General features: G+C 40.8%; 3 protein-coding genes across 5 annotated transcripts; 2 read left to right on the plus strand and 1 right to left on the minus strand.

The window, feature by feature from the left end:
- The first annotated feature begins 93 nt into the window (after positions 1–93).
- Positions 94–9,582, plus strand: map6b (microtubule-associated protein 6b). Of its 3 annotated transcripts, none has more exons than XM_084950205.1 (4): positions 94–566; positions 640–1,392; positions 3,555–3,768; positions 7,815–9,582. In XM_084950205.1, exons 2-4 carry the CDS (start codon positions 659–661, stop codon positions 8,031–8,033), a joined length of 1,167 nt encoding a protein of 388 aa, XP_084806331.1. In that variant the 5' UTR covers positions 94–566; positions 640–658; the 3' UTR covers positions 8,034–9,582. The 3 variants fall into 3 exon arrangements, with proteins under 3 accessions (XP_084806331.1, XP_084806332.1, XP_084806330.1); XM_084950206.1 differs by adding an exon at positions 4,341–4,389 and having other exon boundaries at positions 94–1,392; positions 7,815–7,987; XM_084950204.1 differs by having other exon boundaries at positions 94–1,392.
- Positions 9,583–13,442: 3,860 nt separating this feature from the next.
- On the plus strand, positions 13,443–19,842 carry LOC146373567 (histone H4 transcription factor). The gene is made up of 10 exons (XM_084950998.1): positions 13,443–13,552; positions 14,050–14,234; positions 15,259–15,485; positions 15,581–15,692; positions 15,772–15,924; positions 16,024–16,098; positions 16,457–16,577; positions 18,511–18,649; positions 18,748–18,872; positions 18,999–19,842. Exons 2-10 carry the CDS (start codon positions 14,084–14,086, stop codon positions 19,423–19,425), a joined length of 1,530 nt encoding a protein of 509 aa, XP_084807124.1. The 5' UTR covers positions 13,443–13,552; positions 14,050–14,083; the 3' UTR covers positions 19,426–19,842.
- On the minus strand, positions 19,501–24,418 carry LOC146373568 (uncharacterized). The gene is made up of 6 exons (XM_084951001.1): positions 24,217–24,418; positions 22,516–22,656; positions 22,302–22,394; positions 22,115–22,183; positions 21,529–21,646; positions 19,501–21,424 (listed from the first exon to the last, which is right to left on the minus strand). Exons 2-6 carry the CDS (start codon positions 22,612–22,614, stop codon positions 20,703–20,705), a joined length of 1,101 nt encoding a protein of 366 aa, XP_084807127.1. The 5' UTR covers positions 22,615–22,656; positions 24,217–24,418; the 3' UTR covers positions 19,501–20,702.

Raw genomic sequence — 24,418 nt, forward strand, 5'->3', positions numbered from 1 at the left:
TTTATTGTTTTCTTGAATATTTCATCATTCATCATCAGATTTTGCATCTCGTCCCCACTTTAATCATGGCCGCTGCATTCAGTGGGACTTGACTTGATCTTAATTTCGTGTTATTTGTTCTGATTTTCAGCCACGTTTTTTTTTTTCGGCCATTTCCTAAAAACGGAACAATAGGCTTCTACGAGGCTTGCATCCACTGTGGGTTTACGTTTGTGACATGGCAGCATTGGGGTTAACCGTGTCTCCTCCCTCTTTGCTGGCCAGACGCTGACGAGCTCAGGTGATAGTTCATCGTGCATACTCAGTGCAGACCCCCTGACTGTCGAAGGATCACACAAATGTGGGTGGGGTCGCTTTGATGCGCAACCAGACAGCAATGTATACACTCCACAGCAAGCCCCCAAACTGTGAAACTTGAACAAGAGCAACATCCTGCAGGAGGAGGCAGAGAGGGAGGCGTGTGGGCGCTTCTCCCGTAAGTCTCGGGCAAAGATTAGATCTGCTCATCGGAATTGCATAACGCGAGAGTAATCCTGACTGGACAAAAAACGAAGAGGGTTCGAGTCGTGAGTAGGACGTTTATTTACGTGTTTATCCCCGATTTATTTCCTTCCTCTTTAGCATCTTTTCTCTGGTCAGCTTCCTAGAATCGAACATTATGGCATGGCCGTGCATTACGCGTGCTTGCTGCATCAATCGCTTTTGGTCCGAGCTGGATAAAGCAGACATCGCGGTGCCTTTGGTTTTCGCCAGATACTCCGACGTGGCCGACGTACCGCATGTGCCCCATCATCCGCAGCCGAAACTGAAGAAGGCCGGTGCCATTGCCATAGAAACCCAGCCCCATCCCGGCGAGCAGGAAGCTGGGAAGGCACCGCCCGCGACGGGTGCCGCAGCGGGCAAAGATGGCTCTACTGCGTCCGTCATGCGCCAAGACTTCAAGGCGTGGAGAGTGCGCCCCGAGGCCAGCTGCAAGCCCAGAAACGAGTACCAGCCATCGCCGGCCCCTTTCAACAACGAAACTCAGTATCAGAAGGATTACAAGCCCTGGCCTATACCGAAGAAGCACGACCACCCATGGATCCCCAAATCGAGCCCCACCGCCGGCGGTCCGGAAAGGAGCTCAGGAAGCGGTAAGCAGGAGCAGGTGGCCGCCGAGGTCGAGAGCGGGGTGGAGAAGAGCGAGATTGAGGAGAAGACGCAGGAGAAGGAGTCACAGGAGGTGGTCAAGAGAAGCGTGAAGAGGGAAAAGTCATCAGAGAGGAAAACAGGTGAGAAGACGGAGGGACAGGTGGCTGCAGATGTGAGCGCGGAGCAGAGGAAAGGCAGAGCGGCTGCAGACGCTCTGAACAGGCAGATAAAGGAGGTTATGTCGACTTCTAGCAGCTACAGGTAAGCGTGTAAGGCTGTGACAATGCGCTGTTCAAGGTAACACTTTTTGTTCTACACTCTATTACATGTTTGATTTTCTGTAATTGTTACTGTGCACTCGGTAGCAGCAGAGGGTGTTAGCAGGAATAAGCACAGCATCCCTGAAAGCACTTCAGCTGTCACCCAAAAATCACTAGAGGATTTTTTGGTAGGCTATTGAAGGGTCTCTTTTTGCAATCTCCAGTGATATCAGATGTAAACTGACACTGCTACAGATAAAGGTTCAGCATTGATTTTTTTTTTTCTGCTTCAGCCTTCCTGGGAGTACTACCAAATCAATGCCATGGGCCATGAATGAGTAAAGCCACTAAAAGGATCTGAATGTAATCATGTGTGTCTTAACAGGTTTTTTTCTGCTCAGGCTTCCTCCAAATTTGAGTAGGCGAGGCATGCAAGTTGAGAAGACATGCTTCACAGAAATTTCATGGAGAAAAGCTCATTACAGATCAAAACTGAATTAGTCTACTTCACTGTGTTTTGCAGGCAGTGAAGTAGAAACAGTTTGGATCATGAGAATTTTAAAATGTGAAACCAATGAAGGAGTAAACCATGTGTACAAGAGTAAAGAAGGGCTTCTGTCTCTAACCCAGAACACACACTCACTGGCCACTTTGTTAGGTACACCTGTTCAACTGCTCATCAACACAAATATCAAATCAGCCAATCACATGGCTGCCAGAATGATAAATTTAATGAGCTTGAGTTTTTGTAGCCTCCATTAAAATCGGACAATAAATGCTGGAAAAACAGTGTCCACTCCAAGCTTCAATTTCTGCTGCAACATTAAGATGGTAGGCTCAGAATTTGGCATTAGCAACAAGCATGGATCCATCCTGCCTTCTGGGCCCCTTACCAAGTGAGTACTGTTGCTGACCACGTCTGTCTCTCTATGACCACTGTGTACCCATCTTGTGATGGCTGCTTCCAGCAGGATAATGTCACAAGACTCAGATTATCTCGAACTGTTGTTTTGTTTTGTTTTTTTCTTAATATGACAATGAGTTTACTGTACTCACATGGGCTCCACAGTCACCAGACCTCAATCTAATAGATTTAATAAAGCTCCCCTGGGATGTGGTGTAACGGGAGATTTGCATCATGGACGTGCAGCTGACAAATCTGCAGCAACTGGTTGATGCTATCACTAAAATCTCTGAGGAATAATTTCACCTTATTGAATTTATGCCACAGTGAATGAGGACAGTTCTGAAAGCAAAAGGAGGTCCAACTGGGTGCTACCAAGGTGTACCTAATAAAGTGACTAGTGACTGTATGCATAAATGACCTTGCTTTCTGAATGGCTGAGTTGGAAACCGGAAGTTTTCATTTGTGCAGTGAATAAAACACAGTTACACATTGCAATAACAGCTCCCATTTATTAAAAAAACAAACATAAAACTATTTTCAGGGTCATAATAACAATAATAGTAATAATAATAATAATAATCTGAATCTGAATTAGAATTCCTAATTAATTTCCTGCTGTGTAATAGAAAACATGTGTAAGCTGTGTCTCACAACGAGTTCACTTCCTGTCTACATGTACCTGAAAAGAAAGCACATGTTGCCCCTTCCCGGTCTTGCAGAGCGTGGACAATAAATCTGAAGGTCAAATTTTGATTTGACTGCTAAAAATAAACTGACAGTCCTGCAGAACCTGCAGCTGAGCTGTAATCAACATGAATACAGTGTACATGTCTGATGGTTGGTACATGAGCGTCTACATAAAAGTGAGGATAGCCTCTAGTGGTGATGTCAAATTATCCTAGGCCTCTATGCCAAGGATAATCTGTACCTTGCAAACCTTTCATAGAAAGCTTTTTATCATTATTATTATTACTATTATTATTATTATTATTGTTATCATCATTATTTGTAAATCTTCTGTCTTTTCAGTATAATCAGTGGCCGCTCTTCTCTCAATTCAATGCTTAATTTTGGCTAGCTGGTAATTTTAATGTTGTATGAGGAGCACCACAGCTGTGTTCAGTTTTAATAATTGATTCATTAATCAGGTTTCAGTTTATTTGAGAGTCAGTTGATTTAATGACTCTGATTTTATCTTTTTTCTTAACTATTCAGTAATAAAAAAAATATCAAAATCTCGTTTACACTGTTCTTAGGACTGAGTTCAAGGCTTATAAGGATGTGAAGCCAGTGAAGCCCATCAAAGCTCCATCCCAGTATAAACCCCCTGGGGAGGAGGCCAGTCTGGAAACCAGCTATAGTGCCACGTTCAAGGGGGAGCAGGTGAAGGCTCACCCAACGGACAACAAGCTGCTGGAGCGCAGGAGGATACGCAGCCTGTATAGCGAACCCAGCAAGGAGCCTGCCAAGGTGAGATGACGTCCACGCACGAATCTGCAGAAACTATACCTCTCCATCTCCATTTTGACTTCTTGTAATTGCACACATATTAAACCTAAATTAACCCGGCTGTATGCTAGAGTTTGTATTTCGTGATTTGAGTTCTTACTCACTGAAACCCATAAGTGTTATCTCGTTATCCAAAATATTCAAGCAGTGCCTAATGGCATGTGGTCTAACTCACCATAAACACAAACTAGAACAGCTTTATGTGTCAACATTCTTTTTTAATTACATGATGTGCATTTGTCATTACTACTTGGTTCTGCTACACTACGCTCAACTAATCAGCATACATACTGTGTATTTAGCAAGCTGTATATGCTAATGAATAGTAAAATGGTCACTGCATCGATTTCAGAAGCTAAAGGAACATTCCATCATTAGAGTATGGTAATATGACGTAATCCCTTAACCAACCTATTATTTGAAGATATTCCCCACATACGGTAAGATCTTTTTGCATGTAATGGGTTTGAATTGGTTAGTCATGTGTCTACAGTGGTGTGTTCATGTGGCCACTCCTTCTCTCATTCTTGTAGGACTTCTCAGAGACTGAGAGCAGCTCTGTTCTAAATCTGCTGTAGTCAGGTGTGTTCTCTGTTTCTTCTAGAAGGCATGGAGGCTGACCTCAAAGTTGATAAGGCCAAAACATGCATACTGACACACACACACACACACAGTATGCGTCTTGGCTAATGTGAGCTTCAGGCCATGTCCACACTAATGTGTTTTCCTTTGAAAACGCATCTTCTTCTCTCCGTTTTGGCCTTCCGTCCACGCTGAGACGGCGTTTTCGGTCAAGGAAAATGCAGCGTTTTGAAAACGCTCTCCAAAGCGGAAACATTTGAAAACGCCGTTTTTGCGTCGCACTGTGGACAGCGAACCTGGAGCCTTTTCGAAAACTACGGCACATTTTAGTCATGTGATGCAGTCATGTGACCAATTAAACTAAGGTCGCGGAGGGCATTATACAGCAGTTGTTTTGTTTGCGCTCAATTTTGACAGCCCTATTAAAGATTAATATCAGTTTGTACATGCTCCAGATAGCTTTTCTTCAAATTCTTTAATTCTCAATCGCTTTTGCAACTTTGTACTTTTGTGTTACTCGCAGCAACAACTCCACCTCATTGTTAGTCCATTTAAAAACTCGACATTTTGCCGCGACGTTTCAAAGAGCTGAAAAGTAAATAAATGGCAGACAGAAATGAGGCAGGTCGAATCGTCTTGCGTTTCACGCATGCGCAGTACTGGAATGTAGGCGTTTTCAGACGTTTCCAAATATGGACGCAAAACTATGTGAAACCGACTGAAAACGATAGTGTGGACGCGGAGCGTTCTCAGACGAAAACACCGTTTTCATATTTATCCGGGCTAGTGTGGACGTAGCCTCAGTCACATTTATCACCCAGTTGCCAGATGCAGTCCTCCCAAAGTTATTTGTTCACTGTTTGTCCACTTCTCAGCCTGCACCAGCCACTACTTTTTGTGGAGATTTGTAGTTTTAACAGTTCATCATGGGGTTTTGAGAAAAAAAAAACAGAAAAAAAGGATGGGATTGGAGGAAATAATGAAGCAGAGATGCTATCAACATGTATCAGATAAAAATCAAAACATTTGTTGCACCAGTGGACATAGAAAACATTGCTTGGATGCTCTATTGTGTTAGTAAAAGCTACACTGGGCAAGATGGCACTTTTCTTTTTTCTTCATGCAATGGCTGACCATGAATTGGCGTACAGATTATAAAGAGGAATACTAGGAATATGGCAGTGCATTTTTGATATCCTTTGTGGCTCTGTCTGATTAGTGTAGCAGCAGTGTGCAGGTCAGTGTGACACAGCCATGTAGATCTAATTGTATTCTTTGAGACCCACGTCATCAACATTAAGAAGCAAAAATATTTAAAGTGTTAAATCTAATCTGGACTTTGTTCTGAAAATGTCTGGTAAACCTGATGGAGTGCAGTGCCTTTCTTTATTTATTTTACACTGGTACCATGGTAACATAGTCTTCCTAATCCCACACTGACCGTCTCTGGCAACAAAATTTATTAACAAGGTTTGCCATGGCGACGCCTAACTTACTTTACACGACTCTGAGAAATAGAGCTGTCCACATTTTTTTTTAGTCAGAAATAACCTTTCACTGTCATCTTATACAATATTGTTTGTAAGGTTTATTTAATCAGCAAAAGTTGAGCATGATTTGCAACTTTGTCGCTGGATGCTGATGCTCATTTATAAAAGCTGGGAGCCCCTCCATCAGTCTGTTATCACTAAGGCAACTCCAGCTCAAGAGCAGAAATGAGCTAAGCACCTGGCTTGAGGCCACATTTATCTCTGCACCCACTTTTCCCCACTCAATCTTTTGATCTGAACAAATCTCACCAATGCAGGCCTGCTTGTCAAGCCTCCACCAGTATTAGTAGTTGAACCAAATTACTTCATTTTATAAAGCATAATACTAACATCATATACTAATATAAACTAAATACCATGTATGCTTTATAGTCCTTAAAAGTTCATTAAATAAGAAACTGCACGAACCACTTTTTAGAGAAGGAAAGGCACAAACACGCTTTTTGTGCTATTTTTTGGACCTTTATCTTCATTGCACTAACCACATCATGCAAGTATCATCTATAGCATATGGTGTCATTTGCCTGAAATTATCTTGAGTAGCAAGATAAAAGAAGGTTTGTATTGCATGATAAAATAAGACTTGATTTATAATCTATCAGTTAGCCTACAGTAAGTAAAGATGTAAATGGTTAGCTTAAAATTTTGGGAAGTATGCTTATTTGTTTTCTTGCTTGGAGCCAGCAGTTAATTATCTTAGCTTTGCACAAAGGTTCTCAAAATGTGGTCCGCGGGTCAGTGGCATTCCATGGTAACACAGTATGCTGCCTGTGAGTTTGACAAGGAAAGAATACATGAATGTACAACACATTTAATTTATATGCATGTCACTCTTTAAATTTCCAGTGCAGGGCAAAACCAAGAAAATGTATCGCTTCGGTTTCATCTCTGCTGTTCTAGCAGCCATAGCGGTCTAAACCTTACTGTCACCCCATTAGCTGTTAGTTCCTCACACCCCACATGGTGGTGTTGGTTGGTTTCATTATGTCACCCCCACTGGTTAAACGTGGAAAACTAAATGAAATAAAATGTAGAATCCTAGAATATTCCCACAGAGTGTCAACGACATGCCTGATCATCAGCATCAGAATTCCCTTCTAAGCTGAGATCTGCAACTTGTTATTTCAACATGTTAAAATGGCAGTTTTGCATTGGGGTTAAAGTCTGCACCATCCTGCAGTTAGAAAGTCTTGCTATAAGGCGTTTGAACAAATGCGATTGGCTCAGTTGTTGGCTTTGCAAGTGATGGAGCAACACCTGTAATGGGCTGAGAGAGGTGGAGTAGCCACACTCCTGGGTGGAAAGATCAACCCTAACCCTATTGTCATTGAATGCACCATTCACAGTTAGAATCTGTGGTACATGATGCTTTAAAACATGTTACAGAGCGAGTCATTTTTACACATTCATTGACTCTTAAACTCCAGAAGTCTGCAGTAACTTTAAGTAAATGGAGCTGGATGCTTCTGGATATTTACATATGTGGTCAAGCTCAGCAGGAAGGCAGAGAAATCTGTGATCAGTGGATAACCAGGCCAATTTTTTTTATTAGGAATCTACCGTAGTGGCATATTTATTAATTATTTTATTAAACTGACAGCAGTTTGTGCTGCTGAATTTTCAACATGATTTCATATTAAATATTTGTTTGTTGTGTTCGATTGTGTCTAAAGAGGAGAACAATAAGGCCAGGTGTTTATCCAGAATCTTTGCTAAGCTGAGCCAAGGTAATTGGCTATCGGCTTCAGATTCATATTTAAATGATGATGTTGTCATCCTCCAAGCAAGGAAACAAAATAAATTCCATTTCCCAAAGTATTAATCAGTTTCTCTGACATCCGTTTAATCTCTTCTCGCGTCTCTTCTCTCTTTCAGGTGGATAAACCAGTTTCCCGCACCAAACCAAAAAAGTCATCATCAACACCAACAACAACAGGGAGGATGCAGAAAAAAGCTAAAGAGAAGCAGATTTCTAGTTCCCAGTCAGCCAAGAAGAAACCTTCTTTGGGCGCCTCAGAACCCAAACCGGGCGGAGCTGTCACAAAGAAGAGCAAAGAGATCAGCAACAGACTGGCAGAGGCGGGCAAACAGTAAAACAAGCTAACGTGGTCACATGAAGCGAATCTCTTCCCTTTGGTTTATTTCCTTACCTGTTGTTTTTGCTGTCCGGTCATATATAGTTTGAATGGGCACCAATGTTGAGCTTTTAGAATAATGCAAATAATTTCACGGCAAACTATGCGTGTGTGAATGTGTGAAAAGTACGTGAATGTATTCTGGCGCACAGAACTGCTTTCTATTATCGAGCACATAATTTTGCACATTGTTTCTATGAGTTCTGTTTTGACAGCAAACCTTAAAAAGGAGCCATCGGTACACATGTAGTGTGTGTATGAAAGGGAATTTTTACCTTTGTCTGAATGGATGATGAATTCAGTGTTAAAATGATTGTAAACAAAAAGAAAAAGGTCAAAGAGAGGCTTTTTTTGTTTTTCTGTATCACATGAAGGGATTTTTGTGAAAAGTGAATAATCTGTTTCACAGTGAATTACAGTGCCTCCGCTGTATGGTCCTGGTTTTCATTTCATTGTTCTGGATGATATCTGCTGAGATAGAAAGTGAACTGTAATATAATTACTACAGCTTGCATGCAAGACCCTGTTTTCGGTTCATTAGCTGACTGTCTGTCACAGTCACATCCTAGCTTGTAAATTGAGCTTTCAAAGATAAATGTATAGGGTTAAATCCTTCTCAAACATAATGCATGAGTAGAAATAGATTCTGATCACACCAAAAAGGTACATACAGTGAGTAAAATCATAGTCTAGTGGCTATTAAAGCTGTAAAATAAACACACCAGCAATATGGTTTCACCCACAAGCAATCTAAATGGAGATCCACTCCCTTGATTTAATAAGAAAACCATAGTTTTCACGATGACTCAGTACTTTGTGGCATTGTACTCCACCCTCCCCTCTGAGCTGTGATGCTGTAGTTGTGCTAAATAATTTAAAAAAAGAAAAGACAAATAGGCCTAAAAAAAAGAGAGGGAGAACTAGTTAGATTTGCTCAACATTTTTCACTCTGAATGCACTGATGTGTTGAAGGACAAGGAATGGGCCAGGACTCTTTAAACTGCTGCTGTCTGAAAATCTAAAACTCGCATGAGTTCTTCGTGACATGACCTCAAAAAGTCATCACAGCCCAGCCTTCCCTCTCTGGTTGTAAACACAAACGTATACCGTGATACCCTCAGTGGCCGACACGGCCGCAGTGTGTGAGGGCCCAGTCTAGCACTAGCCACCGTGGGTCTGCTTCCAGTTTTAGCTTCTGTGTGTGTGAGTGCATGAGTGATAACTGAGTGAAAGGTTTTTTTGTGCGTGTGTGTGTGTGTGTGTTTGACCTCTTCAGCCTGCTGCCTGCTAAGCATCAAGTCTGACCCAACCACTACAAGTGCTGCTATGCACTCCGACACTCTGGTGCTATATCTCTCATCTTATATGCTGTCTGGTTTGGACTGCGCGTGGCGTCAGACCAGAGTGAAGTGATGATATGACATGCGTATGTCATACTGCTGTTGTGATATTGTGCTTGTATTCTCAGCTTGCTTTGGATGAACTGATTAAAGTGATGCAGAATCCTGCGTTGTGACTTGTTGAATTTATTTGGACTTTAGTGTTTATTAAAATGCAACAGCTTATCCTGTTAAGTAAATTTCATATACAGTCACTGTCCACTTTGTTAGGTACACCTGTTCAGCTGCTCATATCACAAATATCCAGAGGTCAGAGAAAAGGAAGGAAGGCAACAGCTCAAAAACACTTGTTACAACCAAGGTATGTAGAAGAGCATCTCTGAATATGCACAGCATGTCAAACCTTGAAGCAGATGGGCTACAACAGCAGAAGATAACATGACTCCTGTCATGAAACTGAAGCTACAGTTCAGAAATTAAACTATAAAACATTGGTAACACGTGTCCATGTCTGGTGAGTTTCAATTTCTGCTCACATTCAGATGTTAGGCTCAGAATTTGGTACAAACAACATGAAATCATGGATCCATCCTTCCTTGTATCAGCAGTTCAGGCTGCTGCTGGTGTAATGGTAAGGGGGATATTTTCTTGGCACATTTTGTTTCCCATTAGTAACCAAATGAGCATTACTTAAACACCAAAGCCAACCCAATTAATGTTGCTGACCAAGTCCATCCCTTTATGACCACAGTGTACCCATCTTCTGATAGTTGCTTACTGCAGGATAATGCAGCATGTCACATACCTTAAATCATCTTGAACACGAGGTTCACTGTATTCAACTGGCTTCCACACTCACCAGATCTCAATCCAATAAAGCACCTTTGGGATCTGGTGGAACGGGAGATCAACATCACACATGTGCAGTCGACTAATCTGCAGCAACTGTGTGATGCTTTCGTATCAAATATCCCTATTTCTAGCTCCTTATTGAATCTATGCCGAGAATAAGGACAACTCTGAAGGCAAAAGGGGTTAGCACTAGCTTTCTGTACCTTATAAAGTGGCCAGTGTAGACTGACATAAAAATGGAAGGAGGGGAAGCCCAGAAGTCCAGAAGAAATGAAGTCATGATAAATCTGTGTGGTTACTCATGTTTTCCTTGAAATATCTTTCTACAACTTACATCTAACCAACTAAAATATTATTTTTTACATCAAGATATACTTGTGTCTTGAAGAATTTCCAAAGAAAGCCAAGTCAACTGAAAACTTAGGGTATCTGTGCCAAGGCTCGAACTAAATAATTAAGCAAGAGTACTGAATTGCTATTTAACTTCAGTGTTGCTGGTTTGCATTTCTCCAGAAGGGAAATCTGAGACATTCGCCTTCAAGTCTGGATTTTGTTGTTTTCTCTTGACCTTACAGTTTGTGCTCTGCAGATGTTCCCTCCTCCAAACTCTGGTAAAATTGAGAGCCATTTAAAGGTTGCATAAATTTATTTTATGCGAGCATCGTTCAATTCAGTTTAAACAAGCTAGCCAAAGTGCTCTCATGTGAAAACAAAACACTGACTGTTAATGAAATCATGAAAGGGCGGATGTAAGACTGGAAAGAAACATTAATTTATCCCTTTATCATCCTTTCTGGTGTCTGGTGGTCATTTTCCTGTGAATCAGTCATCCTGACATAAATCTGCATCAATAATTCAGTCGTTATGGGCCCTCGTGTTTGCAGAGCAGCATGAAATATTGAATAAGAGATCAGCAATGGCGCTGGAGCTGCCTCGGCTCTGCCCCCCCCGCCTAAAACACATTTGTGGCTGGTCATGGTCCCTCCCTATATTGTACTGTCGGTGCAAGTAAGAGTCCTTCATTATATTGTATTGTATATTTTTGAAGTTCATTATGGTGGAAACAATAAACTTCAGTGACTGTCACAAACAAAACAGGAGCTGTGACAGTAAAAAGGGTTTAGGCTTGAATGCATGTGTGGGGAAAATGGCATGTACAATATTTGTATTAAATATTCACAGCACAGAAGAGACTGCAGATGATTTCTCATTTTATTCGTTTCATAGCAGCTCATTTTTGAGAACACAGGGGAATGAATCACCGTGAATGCGCACCACAGTATAAGGCTGCTGTTATGAATACCTGCATTTTGTGCAACACTGAGCAACTTTATTAGTGTAGCACTGACTTCACTTTAGGAGACACACACTCTTGTGAAAATATTGTATTTCTTTGACAGACAAAGGACTGACGGTCAGCAAATCATGACCTCTAGTGGAGGGGATCTATGGCACAATCTGACAGTGAACCTTGTGAGCCTTGATTGAAAGGTGGCTGCAGGCTGATCTCAGGTTTCCTTCTGCTTACAGTAGCTTCCTGTTTCTGTTGGCATTAAGGGCTTTCTCAGGCTGGTAGGGATAACCAGTTCCTTCAGGTGTAAATCATCTCTTTTCTGTCTATTAACAACATGTGAAACCTTCCCAGTGTAAGAATACAGTATAGTACAGCACAACAGAAGGGGAATAATTAAGCCTGGGTCATAATTATCAACCACACTAGAAAAAATGCAGAGATTTTGGTCAAAGATCAAAATCATTCCAGATAAATAAAGTGAATAAAATAAAGAATAAAGTTGCATGCATGGATGATTTTCAGACTGACAGGAAACATTTCTGAATTTATACAAGAGAGGACTATTTAACAGTGAAAATTACTGCTATCATTTAATCCGTCCACTGCACGTGAAATAGCTTGATCACAGCAGTCCTTATTGTACAGGTCTGTTTCTTTGTTCACACTCTGTGTCCGGAGGAAATGCTGACAGGGTGGAGGAGAAGTTGTTGTCACTTCCTGGGAGGAGTTTGGTCTGGCGTTCAAAGATGAAAACAGACATAAGAGCTGTGGTTTAACTGCACTGCCAAAGAAGGAACAAAGAAGACAGAAGGCTTTCCGAGGTTATCAGTGGTGCTACACTTAAACACAGGGTTGAGATTCTTTTACGATAAAATCATAACTGAGCTGATCAATTAATATAGAAATGTATATATATTTTTTCTAAAAAGTTGATTACAACATCTAAACTAAACTAAACTGGCTGAATTTAAACCGCATATGAATAATCTTATGATATAAAATATTTTATGTTTGTGACTATTTTATGTCCTCTTTTTTGATACTTTCCTAAATAGTACTTTCAGTGAACTCAGGGCAGGTACTGAAGTATTTTATTAGTATTTTTACTTAAATGAAACTCCATAACTAAACCATACTACTCCATATTCATTCAGAGGATCTTGTTATTTTATGTTTTATGGATATTAAAATGTAAATACAAGATAAGAACAAATTAAAATAATGTATATTTGTGTGTGTGTGTGGAGTGTGTATTATCCCTGCAGTAAATAACCAAATTAAATTATATTTATATTTTTAGTCTGATACAATAAAGAAATATTAATTGTAGTCCAAAATCATGATATCATCACAGCATTTAAGGAGGTCTAGAATTGGACCTTTTTAAAGTTAATTTTAGGATACAAAGGGAAGGGTTGACTTGTTCCTTCACTACAAAATACATTTTTCTCATAAATGTGAGGATTTATTTTAAGAAATTAAGAAACAGTTTTTTTTTCTTTCACCTTTCTTTGAGTTTATGTATTTATTTCAAATTGAAATTTTATGGCGTGGCACAAAAATAACGCCATAAAATTCGAGCTGGATGAGTTTAAATACCTGGAATCAGTCATCCAGAGAAGAAGAGAGTGCAGACAGGGTGGAGTGGGTGTAGATGACCTTCAGGGGTGATTTGTGATAGAAGGATATAGATGTAGATAATCCATTGTGGGACCGTCTAAAGAGAGAAGCTGAAAGAAGAAGAAGATAAAGAAGAAGCAGAAGAGGGGGATAATAATAATAAGAAGTGTATAAAAACAAAATGCTATTTACTTCAGGCTTTAGTTTGCTGCGGTTTCCAGTGCAGTAGGTGGCGATATGCTCAGCTTTCCCGGCACAGTTTTAATAATAAACGAAGAAGAAGCGACAGGAAATAAACAAAGCCAAACAAGCTGAGAGGAGGGAAGAACAAGGAGGAGCTCAGATCTGCTGCACAAAGTGATATTAACTGTTGTAAGAAACATTTATGAAAACCTTGTGTATCACTAGAGTTAGAAACAACAGTATGAATTTATACAATCCCGGGTTAAAATGTACAAGCTGTATTAATTTAGGAAAAGTCGGATAAAGAGCACAGACCTGTGACAGGTTTCGCGGGAGCTAAGCTGTTAGCCAGATAAACATCTACACAAACACAACTTCTTAAGGATGAAGTAAACTGTTGTTAGCTGTGAACGGCCTCATTAACTGTTATGACCAAAAAATATATTTTAAAAATATATATTTTGATGTGGTTTTAGTTATTCATTCAGTCAGATAGTAAGAACTTTGGCGCTACTTTCAGCTAATGACTCTTCAAACATTTACAAACATGTTTCAGTTTCCATCAGTCCTCGTTAGCACATGCTAACTAGCAAAACGGCGTCTTTAGTAGTTTAGATGTCGTAGTTCAACGTTTCCTTTTCTCCCTGGGTTAAACATATGTGCCTACTTTCTGTGTGGCTGGTTAGGGTGTGACGGGCTGAGCTCACAGGACTCAACGACATGATGACAACAAAGAGACTCGGGAACTTTGAGGTGGTCTGTGAGTGGGGTTCGTGCAGTTTCACGGGCCGCTCCATGGAGGAGCTCAGCGACCACATGTGTCTGCATTTGAAGGACTACCTGGGGGACAACGATGCCCTGGAGGAGCTGGGTAAGCGATTTTGCGTGCAGGGGTGGGCGAGGGGTCAGCTTTTGTTGGGCAGCACATTAAGTTTATTAGCATGGGGTTTAATGGTCAGTGTTTGGTCCAGGTGTTGTCCAGTTTAAATATGCCTGTTGAATTTTACAAAGAGGTGTTTCTGTTACTGAACTCTCATTGTGGTTGTGTGTAGATCAGTGCAAGTGATTGGATTTTATTGTCATTTAAAAATTTGGCTTGCAGTGATTTATATGAACAAGATTACAGAGATAAAAAAAATGTCATTGTGCTGTTTTCTGTTTTGCAGCATTTCTCTTGTTTTGCCTTTCAGCTCATCCTCTCTTTTATACTTTTGTCCCTCCATCGGCCAGGCTGTGGCACATTTTCTTGTTCTGGGTTCTTTTGTGACCTCTTGGATGAGTCGCTGAGGCGCTCTTAGAGTAATTTTAGTGATTCAGTAATTCTGCCTTTGTAGATATTAAATTGTCTTTAGCTAATATTAAAATTAGTTTGATAATCTGAAACAAATATGCAAAATAAATAAATAAATAAAAAATCAGGAAAGGGGCAAGTTTATGGATTAAACTAATTGTGATTATTTGAATTTTTTGTGATGTCTGTACTATTTTACTGGTAAATGCTTATTTTAATCACTCACCCCTACCAGTCATCTCTGCATCATCTAACCATAACCTGCTTATATTATGAATGCTACGAATGGCAGTGCTGCAGAGTGCGCTATAAAGCCCCCTGCTTCACGGTGTATTTATGAGTCACAAGTAAAACTGCTTTTGTAGCTACAGTCAGATTTTGCCGGTACATGGTTTTAGTTTTATTTTGTGACAGCAACTGCACAGCAACTGTCTCTACTCAACACCAGACTATACGATGGGATACTTCTCAACCTCATGCTGATCACGGTTAATCTGGTTTATGTTATTGGACATGTGGGTGCTTTAAAGTTTTTAAAGTTGCTTTAAACATTCTGTAATGACATTGCAATAATTACTGATTCCCTTTCTTTCTTTTTCATTAGATGAATATGCTTGTCTCTGGAATGGATGTGAATTTCTCTCCATGGGTAGCCCTGCAGAGCTGGAGGTCCATGCTTATTTCCACAACTACCATGGGAAGCTCAAGTTCATTGGGTCACAGCTGCTCAAGTCCCGTCCAGATCTTCCCAGCTGCAATCAAGGCATGCACAGCAACAATCTGGTCCCTGAAGGATCAGACGGATATGTTTGCCAGTGGGAGCAATGTGATGTAGGTATTTTTCATTTAAGTTATCCAGTCTTCACTAAACGATTGATATATTATCATGGGATTTATTTATTTTTTCCTTGTTTTCTTTTTTAAAGTGTACATTTAATAATCCTGAGTGGTTCTATCGACATGTGGACAACCACATAGAAAGTGCTGAACCACAGTCTCTGCCTCAACAACAGCAGGCGCTCTTCTGCCAGTGGGCAGGTACGACCGGGAGATTTTTAAACGTTCATGAGACGCTATCTCCTTGGACACCGTGTGACGTTTCCCGTTTTGTTCACAGGCTGTGACGCCTTTTTCAAGATCAGATACCGTTTGAGGGAACATATGCGGAGCCATACTCAGGAGCGCCTTGTCGCCTGTCCTACGTGTGGCAGCATGTTCTCCAGCAACACAAAGCTGTTTGACCACCTGCACAGGCAAGCTGAGCCAGTAGGTGAGACGGACGCTTAAGCTCGCATTAAATTTCTATGATGTTGATGTTTTAATTGCGCCGCCTTATTGCTGATGTTTGTATGTGTACTTATCCTAACAGAGACGCTGGTTTGTGAACACTGTGGGAAAGCTTTTTCCAGCGAGAGGCTTTTGAGGGATCATGTTCGTCAGCATGGTGAGTTTTATTTCTAAGTTTTCTTTTGGGATTAAATTGTTTTTATGGCTGTTTGTCTTGAAATATTAGAAATGGAGGGAGCGGTTTATGAGCAGTTTATCGCACATTGCTACAGATTTTCTTTTGTTTCTGTTGTCAAGCTCCCTACTGTGTGGTCTTTAGATTTGTATTCATTGAGCTCTTATTTTGTACTGAGTTATGTCATTTGGTTGGTCAGGTGTATAAAATCTGATCTATTTCAGTTTCTTTGTGATCTGTTAGTTATTAAACGTTAATAGATCCATGGTGGATCTCTGACTCAGTTTGATCACCTGTTACATGCATTGCCCCCCCTTTTCTTTTTTCTTTTTACTCTCAGTGAATCAGGTGAAGTGCCCCTTTTGTGACATGACCTGCACCACTTTGGCTGCTCTGAAGATCCACATCAGGTTCCGCCATTGTGATGAGCGTCCGTTCCCGTGCGACTTCTGTGACAAAAGGTAGATCCTCAAACACAGCTCATCAAGTGTTCAGTTAACAGCAAACACACTCTTAACTCCATCGTTTTCTTTAATCTGGCAGTGAAAGCTGGGTTATCAAGTTTCAGCTATTTCAGTAAAATTCTCTTCCATAAAAGTTTTTTATCATTAACGTCTTAAATCGTGTATTTGTGAGGAACCATGTAGCATTTTTGACATCCAAAGTCAGAAGGAAGTTTTCATTCCAGCTCACTCATTATTTCCTTCAGTTTGTGTATGTGTAAGTAATCCCTGTGAGGCAAAAAGTCACAAAAATTCATGTGACTTTAAATGCTTGATTTCTCACAGTTTTCTGCTCTTAGCTTGTCAGTATCCTTAACATGGTGCTCTCAGGCACACAGCTCTGTTTGTGAATACAGGATTTGCTAAAAAAAGGTCTTTCAGACTGAGGAAGAACAAAGTGGGTGCACCGTGGGCCTGGTATATAACAAACAGGGATTATTCTTAACTGTGATTTATGCAAAGCTACTCTAGTATAGAATCAAAGAACAAAAATGGGAGCTGGAAATGAGCTCAGGATAATATCTGCTCTTTAGATCTTTTTATTATATGTTTTTAGTCAAAATACTCCCTTTAATATCTGCTTCAAATGTAACCAGTCTTTAGTCGTGCCTTAAAAATATTGTATACCCTTTAAGGAATTCTCCTAATAAGACCTTAACCAAACTATTAGGAAAGGTTCGTTAAAATATTGTGTTTAAAGGGGTTTTTAAAGAAAGAGCCACAAAATATGAAAAAAGAAACCAGTTCCTTGTTTTATTGTCTTTCAATCATTTATGTCTCTGTATGAGATATATTGGTTTGCAGCCTCCTGTGATGTCAGAACAGCCTAATCATCGTCTCCAACTGACCCTCCCCCAAAGGAGAATCAGCAGGATTGCCATACAGATGTTTGTAACTGTTTCTGTTTCATTTGGGGTGTTGTTTACTCAAGCATAATAGACATTTTTATTTATGAAGTAACCACAAAGAACAGGAAAATGCAGGCACTTCTGTTCAGTAACACAGACTTTACTGCCTATGCTGACCAGTCCTGCTTATGTGCATATTCATCCCTCAGAACAGCCCATTTCGAGCCAGGAAAAACTCTGCAGTGTGTAATTTTATTTCTTTTATATACTCAGTAGAGCTGTGTGCTGTGACTGTTCCTGGCTGGAGCTCAGTCGCACAGCAGCTCGTTTGCTTTTAAAGCCCCCAGATACGCCCTGTTAGGAGATGAGTTAAAAGCAGGGGTATAAAGGTGGGGAAGAATTAGTGACCTGTGAGGAATTTTTTAGCTGAAACTTGGAAAAACATATTAATAGAACACATGAGGGTAGAAACGGGCCATAATATGAGACCTTTTAAGTAGCAGTGCAATTTTTGACTCATCTGTATTGAAAATGTAAACAACTATAAGTAAGTAAGAAGTAAGAGGCTCAAACACGTGACATGTGAGTGAGGATGCTGCTAGAGCCACATCTTTATTACCAAAATCAGTTTTTACCCCTCAGCCTTGAAAGGCTGATGGGGTATTGTCGTAACCCTGCTGTGCAGGCGGCTTGGACACTCAAATTTGTGAATACAAAAAAGGAGGCGACAGGATTTTTAAATTCATACCATAAGCGATTCTACAAAAAGTCTCAGTTGAGTTTGAAACTCAGTGACTTGGTCCTCAAGGTCAGAGGTCAAGTTTTCTAAAGATCTTGCAAATGCGATAACTCGAAAAAGATGTCACCAAGTATTTGAAATTGACACCAAATCTCCCTCAGGTTGGAATCTCAGTGAGGTCAACTATTCTGAAAATCACTTCGGATTTTTACATTTATACCAGAGGTGCATCTACAGGGAGGCTGAGGGGTAAAAGCTACAGTCGCCAGTATTTTTAACTGTTTCCATCTATATTTCCCCACAGATTTAAGAACCAGCGCGATCTGCAGAAGCACACAGAGGTTCACAATGAGGGCACCATGTACAGCTGTACAGTGGAGGGTTGTGATTATACTTGTCATACGTTCCAAACAATGAGCCAGCACTTCAAGAGAGTCCATGAGGTTTGTAACACAGTGTCGTCCAACATATTACCTGGTCAGATCATCTCAGCCTGCTGTGACTGTAGATATACTAATGGTTTTTTGTTGATGACCAATAGGTTGGGGGAATGGCTAAATATAAATGCCATATCTGTGATAAGGTGTTCTCTTGGTGTTACACTCTTACACTTCACCTTCGTAAGAAGCATGAGCTGAAGTGGCCCTCTGGACATTCCCGCTTTAGGTGAGTCACCTGTGGTAATAGTCATCCTCTCTGCTTTACAGTCCTCTGGGTGCGACAAATATAATTTAAGTAGAGCTGAAAAAAAGTAAAAACTCAAATGGATTCTTCTCCTCTCCTGTCATACAGGTACAGGAAGGATGTCGATGGTTTCCTGAAGTTAAATATGGTGCGCTTTGAGACTGTTGAAGTGACAAAGGAGATCATGAAGAACATGGCCAAGAAGCCTCAGAGCCTTCAGAAAAGTCCGAGTGGCAGCAGTCAGGACGAGAGCGCTGCTGTCACGCCGGAGAGCGGCCGAAGCTCTCCCACAGGATCCTCCTCGCCCTCCTCCAGCTCCTCCTACTCCTCAGAGTTCTCAGGAGGTGAGGACATGTCGTCTCAAGCCAGCCCCAGAGGCAGCGACTCTCCTGTCTACTGTGTGATGAGCACCATTCCTCACATTGAGGACGAGTCTGCAGGACTGATGCAGGAGGACTGTGATGGTTTTGGGGCTTCCGGAGCAGTCCAGGCTCTGACGGAGGTTGCGAGGGGCCTCGGCATGGATGTGGTTTAAGTGGTCACTGTGCACTGGGTCAGATGACCCACACCCAGTGTAGGCTTTATGCAATTAATTTGGTTTGTTTGTGCATATTTTGTTGTGGAGACGTCATTGGAGCAGCTGTATTTTTTTTTTTTTGTTGTTGTTGTTTTTAATTTATCCTAACCCTTCCTCACATTCTCCAGCATTTCATATATTGAAATCTTATAGGCTCAAATACCACAACCTTGCTTTTAAAGCCTCTGTACAAATATGAACCACAGGTAAAAATTTCTGTTAAAGTTTTTATGAATGGGGGAGGAGTTAAAAGCACTAGAAAGCTTGTTCCATGAAATGTTCTCCAGGCACTGAATTCCGAAGACTTTATTTTTTGTTGTGACCTTTGTTTAATTTTATTGTTACACAGTTAAATACATTTTTGAAACAAGAAAAGATCGTGCCACGTTTTTGTGTCTTTTTGTGGCTTTGTGGTTTTAGGGATGCTAATGAGGGTTAATCCACATCTATTCATACATCCTCACTTTTAGCATTTAGCTCAAAGCTTATGTGCAAAATACAGCCTTACAGACAGAATCTTCATAAACTCCATAAATCTGCAGTTTTTCATTTTCCAGGTTTTTTTTAGAGGCCAACCTGAGCCCAACTTAAAAAAAAAAGTAAGCACATGAACATGAATCTGCTTACACTTTAAGGTGTAAATAATCAGTGCTGCTCACTGTGTGGAGTACCACAGAAACCTAAATGACCAGTGAACACAAGACAGGCGCTGTAAATATATATTTTTAAATACCTCATAGTACCCATCATGTCCTAATGATCTTTGTGAGTCCTCTGTTACCAGCCCCCAGCTTGAGTTAGGGAACCCAGTCTGCTTTTAAGATTGGATTAAACTTAGCTTTTAGGTCAAGCTTACATTCAGAGCTGGATCAACCCTTCAGCTATGAAGCAAATGGCTCAGACTGCTGGGAGACCTTCCTTGAAAACATTCAACATGCATTTATAAGCCATTATTTTATGTCTTTAATTTGTGTGTTCTCTCATGGAGTTTGAAATGTTGCTGTTTTTATCTTCAATTTTTCCTTCACCCAGTTCCAGGACATGCTTGCCCTCGATGAACCTGCTTCTGTCAGAGGTACTTTCTCCCGCTCTGGCTGGTTACTCAGAGATTCCTAGTGCCTTGATGTGACTGTTTTTATTTGGCTCGGTATAAAACTGAAGTGAGAGATGAAATTTGAGAATGTGAGCTCTCCCTTTCTGAGCCTACTCTGGAGACTCAGGGTCCCAATACTGCATCAGAGCCAGTATGAGGCCGCTGGCGTCTGCAGCGGTGTTGACACTTCTCTCGACAGAAGTGTCTCCCTCACTCGAAGGAAATAAAGAGGTGACGTGATACCTCTTGCTACAAGAGGTTTCCCGATTGCCTTGCAGGTATTCAGTGAGTAGTCTTTAAGGGTGTGTTTCCTAAAATGGAAACTGTGTGTGTCCCTCATTGTCTCCCATGAAGACATTTGGTAGGGATGCGGCTTGGTGCCTGGATAAGACGCATTAAATCCAATGCTGTTAGGATACAGGAAAGAGCAATCACTCATGTTAGTGTGTTGCACTTGCATGTTGTGTGCTGGTGGATGTGTATAAGTTGTGATGAATGGAGATGGATAATACTGCAAAGTCTGAGAAGAACCAAACGGACTGTTGAACATTTCGTGCCTCATTCTCTTTGCTTTGTTGATGCCTTTACACTCAAACTGCCTCTTCCTGTCGAGCGATCCGCTGTGTCTGCCATCAAGGTCAGAAGTGACTATTAATTCCCTGAACTTCTCTTTATGAGGTAAATCCTTTGTTGGGCTAGATTGGTGGATCTGGTGTTTCTCTTTCTTATCAGGTGTTGAGTGCTGGTCCTGCTTCTCACTGTCAAGTTTCTCCCTGTTCCCACGGCTGTGGGTAGACACTGGTGGAGGCGTTTGAAGGTCAGAGACAGAACAGTCACAGCTTGTAGTTTCACTCTTGCTTCCACCTGAAGAGAATTCAGATGAAGAGTCTAAGTCCAAGAAAAGGATCAGTGCTACATTTCTGTTTTTGCTGCAAAAACTACTTAATCATTACTGGCGTGAAACTCACCTGAACATGGGTGTGCACACGGCTGGTGTAGTTCCTTTTGTTGCACAGAGGCAGAGGGACTGCTAGCAGGACACCCAGGTGTCAGCTCCTGTTGACTGCTGTGCATTTGTTGCAATTTCTGGTAAATTAAATATTACATGTTGTTTATCAGACAAATCAGCTGTGCAATACAAGATCAGTATGATCCATTAATATTATCCCTCTGCGAACTTTTCACAATACTGTGAGCAATACAATTCACAATAACAGCATTACTGTGACATACCTCTGAGCTGAAAAACAATGAAGGTCAGGTAGTTTATCTCTTAGGAAATGAATTACACTCAAAATAAGAGTATGAGGAGGTGCTGAAGAGCATCTCTGAATACACAACAAATCCAATCGTAAAGTAGATGGGCGACAGCAGAGCGACTGGCAGAAGACCACACCAGGGTGCCACTTCTGTCAGCTGAGAGCAGGAACCGGAGCCTACAGTTTGCATGGGATCACCAATGCTTCCACACATAACTCCCAAAACATGTAGAGACGTTCAAAACTACCACAAATCCCAATAAAAAAATAACAATTACATTTATTTAGCGCTCACCTTGAGTTGTTTGTGGTGGTAAATTTCCCACGCAATACACACGTGCAGTGCGCCCCATCTCCCTCGTATCTGGAAAAGAAATCATTCATTTTAATGAAAACAATTTCATCAACTTAAAAGGAAACTGAAGTAACATTTTATATATTTTAGTTACTGTATTGACGAGATTCTTGAGTTTTTTACTCACTGTTGAGTTAGAGGATCTAGTTGTTGCTCTGTGCGAGGCTGTGATGGGTGCAAAGAAAGTCCTCATTGTTTGTCCGGGCAGGTTTGTGTTAAACTGCAGCAAGATGTAAAAGATGGATATCAGTGAGGAGTAGGTAAAAGCGGGTGAGAGGCCTGGAATAACTTCCAAGTCTGAGCAGCTTCACATGAGGATAGTTAAAATAATCACATCTCACATTTCTGTCCTGAGGTCCCATCAATGCTGGATTTGGCAGGATGCTCGAGGACTGGTGCAGGACGGGAGTGAAGGCATGCCGGGGGGTGTTCTGATGCATGTGGAGAAGTTGACGGAGCAGGCTGTGGTCGCAGGAAGTAGACTGATGAGACAGAAACAATTGACAGTTTTAGTTTCTGAGCTAAGGTGGCAGATCGCATGGCGTAGAGCAGGAGATTTTAAAGTCTGACACTATGGGGCAAGTTAGTTAACCACAACATAAGCCTTGTTTTCTTGCTCTATATCTGTTTACATTTTGGTAAATTGGCTTCATTTAGAGTATCAGAAAATCCCATTTAAAGCGTTTCACCGTCTCTTATATTGAAACTGAAGAGAACTTTCAAACAGGATGATTTTCCTGGGAAGTTTTGGATACTACGGAGCTCCCAGATCTCCAGTTCATTGTGGTTTTTGATTTAAGGGCACCAACCATTAAGAATGTTTTCTAAAACATATTGTACAGTATTGAGTAAACCTTTTAGGCAATTTGCTTTTCAAATCACATGCAAATGACTGTATCTTGTTAGCTTGCATCACAGATGGTAATCCAATTGCGGCAGTTTGTGTGCCAATCCATTTAATTAATTTAAAATCCATCCGTTTCAAGGACACATGATTAGTAATGCTGTTAGTGAATGGGAAGAAAAGTGATGAATATAATATTAGAGAAAATTAATCTCTAGTGATTTATTGTAAATGTGGGACACATAGGAAAGAAGCAGAAAATAACCTGATCATATGACAGTCCTCGCCTATTTCATTCATATCAACAGGTAATTAACCAGCACACAGTATTAACGCAGTGGCAGACAACTGTATTGGTCTCTGTGCTTGCAGTGCACAGTGGGCTCTGTAGTTTTGCTCACTGGGACTACAAACATTTAAAAACTATAAAAAAAAAGTCGGGTCTACTCCTTTCCGACAACCTGTCTTCGCTGCAGCAATCCAATAGCCTGATCCCTCCTTTCTCATAAAGACAAGATTAACGAGAGGCTACACATCCTATGTTCTCTAAATTTCGTGCATGTCAGCGTGCCACAGAAATCCTTTAATCTCGTAAAGGAGCTGTTTGTTAGGCGAACAGCAAACAGAGTGAATAAGGCTTTGGAAACATCTTGCTGTGTCATCGGAGGGCACAGATAGCACCGGGGCTCGCCTCTGACATGACATGTGCTCTTTTTTTTCATGCTCAGAAAAAAAAAAGGTTATTAATTTGAATCCTTTATTTTTTAACATGTCATTAGTAAAACAAACTGGCACAAACGACAACTGAACAGTTAAGGTCGTTTCTGAGAAATGTTTTATTCACCTCTTCTAATGTTAATATTTCATCGTTTTATATGATCATCAACTAAACTTCTAAGAAACATTTTACTGTTTTCAGGCAATTTATTGGTCAAAAAGCAGCTTTACAAAAATGGAAAAACAACTATCACTTGCAGTCCCAGAGCAACTGTAACACAAGTTAATTTGATTTAATCACCTGAATCATCACATAATTAACATAACATGGTGAAAATAGATGTAATTTTATGTTTGAGAAGTATATTTACACAGTATATATAAATTGTCCCCGTCTTACAGCAGGGGTCCCTCTCACAATTTAATATTTGACATTTTCCCTTCCAAAGTCATGTATGTTTTATACATTTATGAGTCTTACCTGTGAGCACCAAGTCCTTTTAAATTTCAGCTAAATGGTGGGGAAAAAAATCCAGATCAATTCAGCCGAGCATTCAGGAGCGTGAACCCTGTTTGTTGTCCCTCTGCAGGTCCTAACTTCATGTCAGCAGGAACCACTTGTTGCTGTGAACCGGTGTCAGCTGTCTGCTGGCCCCGGTCAACTAGTCAGTGTTACTTACCAA

The sequence above is a fragment of the Perissodus microlepis genome, chromosome 14 (assembly GCF_051167445.1).
Source record: "Perissodus microlepis isolate ML-2025 ecotype Zambia chromosome 14, ASM5116744v1, whole genome shotgun sequence".
Taxonomy (NCBI): domain Eukaryota; kingdom Metazoa; phylum Chordata; class Actinopteri; order Cichliformes; family Cichlidae; genus Perissodus; species Perissodus microlepis.